Here is a 5,127-nt window from a genome sequence, read left to right on the forward strand (position 1 = left end):
GTACTAATTTTTGCAACACAAAATGTTATCACTTTGATAAGAAAATCTTATTTTGCTGAATAATTTTGGCATTCTTCTTTGGTAAATGATCAAGCAGGCTTGTTGGAATATTACATCTCCAAAGAACCTTAACATGTCTTCTAAGTAAAGAGTAATTGCTGAATTTGTTAAGTTTTAGAGGGGGTGTACTCATTTATGCTGTGCACTGTATATCTAACCCTTTATTTAAGTATTTAATATATTTATTTTAAATACTTCACTTTGTCTTAACAGGGACAACAACAAACCAATCAACGTTCTCACAGGAATTGATTACTGGCTGGATAATTTGATGTGTAATGTACCGGAGCTGGTCATGTGCTTTCACGTCAATGGCATTGTGCAGGTAAGATGATTTGGTGATTATTAAATAGGTTTGCACATATTGATGTACAACAATATTCAATTTCCTAACAACTCTCATCTCATTTACAGAAATATGAAATGATAAAGACAGAGGACATCCCGGATTTGGAGAACTCTATGTTCTCGACGCGGGTTGTCAAAGACATTGCACAGAATATCCTGTCATTCCTGAAATCCAACTGTACCAAAGAAGGACACACGTACTGGCTCTTCAAAGGTGGGCGGCTGACATTCTTTAGTTTGCTTTCAAACTTCTTCAGCTAAAGTGACTTCTTTAATCACTAATGGCTTTCTGTTTTGTCCATTCAGCTAGTGGAAGTGACATCGTGAAGCTGTATGACCTCACTACTCTGTGTGAAGAGGCGGCGGAGGAGAAATGCCAGAATCCCTTCACACTTCCTGTAGCGGTGCTTCTCTACAAGTATGATTTACATTCATAACTCCCATTCTCAAATTCTGTTCCATAAGTTTCTCAGTAAGCATCAGAGACAAATCTATTTGATGTTTTGCATGACAGAGTGGCCAGCAACATGATGCTAAAGAAGAGGAACTATGGGACCATCAGAACTCTGTTGCTCAACTGTATTAAACTGCTGGATGAGGAGCGACATCCACAGGTATGTAGCTTCATTACATGAATTTCTTGAGCTGATGCATAATTTCTGACTGTTTTCTTCTGTTTGCTGTTGTAGATCATCGCTTCGGCTCACTACATGCTGGCAGAACTGTTTCAGCTGGATGACGTGAGTGAGGACGAGGGGAACGGGGAGTCACTGAGGGGCGGGGGATCTGAAGACAGCTACAGTGATGAGGAGGAGGAGGAGGAGGAGGAGGAGGAAGACGAGAGCTGCTCCTACAGCACCTCCTCTGAGCCGCAGGACGACTCCAAAGCGGTGGCTGTCATCAAGTCTGTCGTGGAGCTGTCGGTTCCAGAGAAATACAAGAGCACACATCAGATCAGAGTAGGAGATCAATCTGAAGACTGGGTTTATTTTTTGTTTGTACACAGATATTATTGAATATAAGCTATTTGATGTATAGTAGAAGTTAAAACGGTCTATTTAGATGTTTGTAAATGTACTGTTTTCCACCTTGCATGAATTTGCATAATGATTTTGCATCATTATGTTACCAATGTATCATGTTATTATTAGCATTATGTTGCCTTCCAGCCCAACTGTGCATTTCCCGTGTCACAAGACAAGGAGGAGAAGTGCCGACTGGTTCTCAGCTACGTTCTGAAGGTAAGAGAATGAGATTAATATTTCTTTTCATATTTTTGTTCATGTGCATGCATTTTCTTTTTTCTTAGTTCTCTGGACTTCATCAATCCAACCATCTATCTATCTATCTATCTGTCCATCCTTCGTTCTATCTTATCCATCCAATTATTTTTCTATCCATCCACTTGTCCATCTGTTTTTTCATCCATCCATTCATCATTCTATCTTATCCATCTATCCATAACTCTATCTAAATCATCCATCCATCCTTCAATCCATCCATCTTGTCCCGTCTGTCTATCCTGTCTGTCCATCCATCCATCTGTCCATTGGTCTGTCTTATCCATCCATCCGTCCATCTATCCATCTTGTCCGTCCATCTATCCATCCATCCATCCATCTTGTCCATCCGTCTGTCCGTCCATCCATCCCTACATTGTTCTATCTTGTCCATCCGTCCGTCTGTCTGTCCATCCGTCCATCCATCCCTACATTGTTCTATCTTGTCCATCCATCCATCCATCCATCCATCCATCCAAAAAACACTAATGCAAAACCTCATCTGTGTGTTTAGGGTTTAAAAGCCGTGGACAACAGCATAAAGAAAGAGAGTGACCTTCCTGCGGCCGACCCCAGCACACCTATCCCTCTAAAATACGAGGAGCGGAGTGAGAACGGAGCTAGAGACGTGGAGAAAGAGATCGCTCTGCTGCTGGACAGAGGTCAGTCACCTCATCCATTCACTTCCTCAGAAACTGTTTCTTCTTCCACTATTTGATTATGTATAGTGTTCATCTTCATCTTGGGTCACACAGTCGGGCCGTGTAACGAGGAGCTGAAGGTGACGACACGCTCTGGTATGTTACCGGGCACATGGCAGCACCGCATGAAACTGCAGCTGTTCCTGAAAGCGTCGAAAGCGTACTTCGTCCTGTCAGATGCTGCAGCCAACCTGCTGAAGTACGGACGGGCCCTGCGCTATATCAAACTGGCTCTGCAGTGCCACGGTAAGAACAAGCAGCTTTCAGTGTTGTCAAAAAACCTCAGGACAAACATTGTCGTTCAAAATGTTTCTTGAGCAGCAAATCAGCTTATTAGAATGATTTCTGAAGGATCATGTGATACTGAAGATTGGAGTAATGATGCTGAAAATTCAGCTTTGCATCACAGGAGTAAATTACATTTTAAAATATTTTCAAATATATAAAAAAAAAATCAAATACAGAAAACAATTATTTCAAATTGTAATAATAATATTACTGTATTTACTGTATTTTGAATCAAATAAATGCAGCCTTGCTGAGCATAAAAGTCTTGTTTCAGGAACATTAAAAATATCTTACTGACCTCAAAACTTTTGAACATGAATATTGAATGTGAATATTCTACACATGTGCATGATATGTTCTTATTAAAACAGGAAGTTAAAAATATATAATTAAAGACTGTTAATTAAGCAGCTTCTTTAGAGCTTATCTGTTCAAACTTGATCGATATATGCTTTCTCTGTCCCTATAGATGGGTATTGCTCCATCAGTGGTGGTCTCCACCCGCAGGTGCTTCTATTCCACTGCCAGTGTCTGTCTCTGTGTGGAGATGTTCAGCTCATGTTGGCCCAGAATGCCTCAAACAGAGCAGCGTATCTGGAGGAATACAACTACCAGACTAAAGACGACCAGGAGATCCTCCACTGCCTGCACCGCGAGAGCTCCTGCCAAGGTCTGAACGCTACATCACACGCTCTTTGTGCTGAAGAAATCATACTATATTGTGCATTATGGTAGCAGCTACTGTAATTACTGCAACACCGCTGTGGAATGGGATTTTGGAGCAGTGAAATTTCACTGTGCTTAGGATGTGGATTGGATATTAAAACTCCAGGAAGAGACAGTGTCTTATAACATTTGAATATTGACATTTGTTTTTTGCTCTCTCAGCCTTTAGCATGGCCACCGATCTGGCCTCAGACCCAGAGTACCAGCTGATCGTCAGCAGCAAGTGTTACGAGGCCGCCCATGACCTTTTGACCTCAGGAGTTCTGAAGGACCTGGGACAGGAGCAGCTGGGTCAGGTTCTGAAACGGCTCGGTAACATCTGCAACGAGATGGGCGTCTTTTATATGAACCAGGCCGCGGCCATGCAGGCGGAAAGACAAGGAGGTGAGGGCTTCTTGGGTTTCTATTAGACTTTAACAACAAACATTTGGGGTGGTTTGTCGAAAGTTGTTTGTGAAGTATCGCTTTTTCTTCTCCAGTGCGCAGGAGCGTGTGCGTGGCCGAGCAGGAGCTGTGGAAGAAAAGTTTCTCATGTTTTGAGAAGGGCATGCAGGATTTCAATGCGATTTCAGACTCTGTGAACACAGCCCTGCTGCTGTGTAACATTGGTCGACTCATGCGTATCTGCGCTCAGGCTCACTGCGTCGCGACATCAGAGCACAGCCGCGACGAGTTCTCACCGGAAGAGGCCCTCTACTACAACAAGGTTAATCATTATCACACATACAGTCTTGAACTGTACTTGAACTTTTAAGATGTTTAACAGCTTCTGAAATGCACATTTTGATTTGCCGGTTGTTGTAATAATAATGATTGTAATGGTGATAATGATAATAGTTTTTATTTTATAAATTGTATTAATTTCTCTTGTACATGGACATGAAGTGTCCCATTATTATTGTTATTATTGACATATTATTATTGACATATAATAATCTTAATGTGTGACACTTACCCAAGGGATATACAAATAAGAAATTATTATTATATTATTAAATATTATCTTAATATAGTCATCTTAATATAAGATGTTTTATCTACAAGAGAAACAATATTACTATAATAATACTTTCTCATTTTTTTTATCCCTTTGATTAAAGTGTCTTTTATTAAGATTATTATATAAAGATCATTAATATTTATTAATGATAATAATAACAATATACAATATTAATTTTTTCTTGGGTAAGATTATAATATTAAGACTGCTGGAGTAATTATATTATATAATTATTAATTATAAAATTATTATATAATTATAATAAAAATTATTTAATAACAATTCTCATAATTAATATTATATTAAATATGCAATTTAAGACATTTTTATCCATCTACAAATTAGAAATAATAATAATAATAATACAATTATATTATAATTATTGTGATTATGTAATAACAACAATAATAATTATTATTTTCTTGTAGATGGATAAAAAGTGGATAGTGTCATTAAGAGGATTATATTAATAAAAATAATAGTAATAATAATAATGATATAATTATACTTTTTTTTCCATCTGCAAATGTGAAATTACTATTATTATTATTTATAGAAATAATAAATAATAGTATTTATTATGATCATTCTTATTCATTCTTATTATTGTACATTTTTCTTGTAGATGGATACAAAGTGGATACAACTGTCTTATGTTAAAGGGTTAGTTCACCCAAAAATGCAAATTCTGTCATTAATTACTCACCCTCGTGTTGTTCCAAAC

The 5,127-nt window shown here is 38.1% G+C and overlaps 1 protein-coding gene across 1 annotated transcript in view; it reads left to right on the forward strand.

Annotated features, from left to right (window-relative positions):
- Positions 1–5,127, forward strand: part of LOC107665113 (erythroid differentiation-related factor 1-like) — a 38,172-nt gene that overhangs the window by 9,941 nt on the left and 23,104 nt on the right. The window contains exons 11-21 of the mRNA XM_016455871.1: positions 274–385; positions 475–622; positions 715–826; positions 923–1,022; positions 1,098–1,367; positions 1,578–1,649; positions 2,203–2,350; positions 2,444–2,635; positions 3,147–3,347; positions 3,566–3,787; positions 3,883–4,109. Coding sequence (XP_016311357.1) covers positions 274–385; positions 475–622; positions 715–826; positions 923–1,022; positions 1,098–1,367; positions 1,578–1,649; positions 2,203–2,350; positions 2,444–2,635; positions 3,147–3,347; positions 3,566–3,787; positions 3,883–4,109 — 1,804 coding nt within the window. The remainder of the gene's footprint in view (positions 1–273; positions 386–474; positions 623–714; positions 827–922; positions 1,023–1,097; positions 1,368–1,577; positions 1,650–2,202; positions 2,351–2,443; positions 2,636–3,146; positions 3,348–3,565; positions 3,788–3,882; positions 4,110–5,127) is intronic.

The sequence above is a fragment of the Sinocyclocheilus anshuiensis genome, unplaced genomic scaffold (assembly GCF_001515605.1).
Source record: "Sinocyclocheilus anshuiensis isolate Anshui unplaced genomic scaffold, SAMN03320099.WGS_v1.1 scaffold575, whole genome shotgun sequence".
NCBI lineage: Eukaryota > Metazoa > Chordata > Actinopteri > Cypriniformes > Cyprinidae > Sinocyclocheilus > Sinocyclocheilus anshuiensis.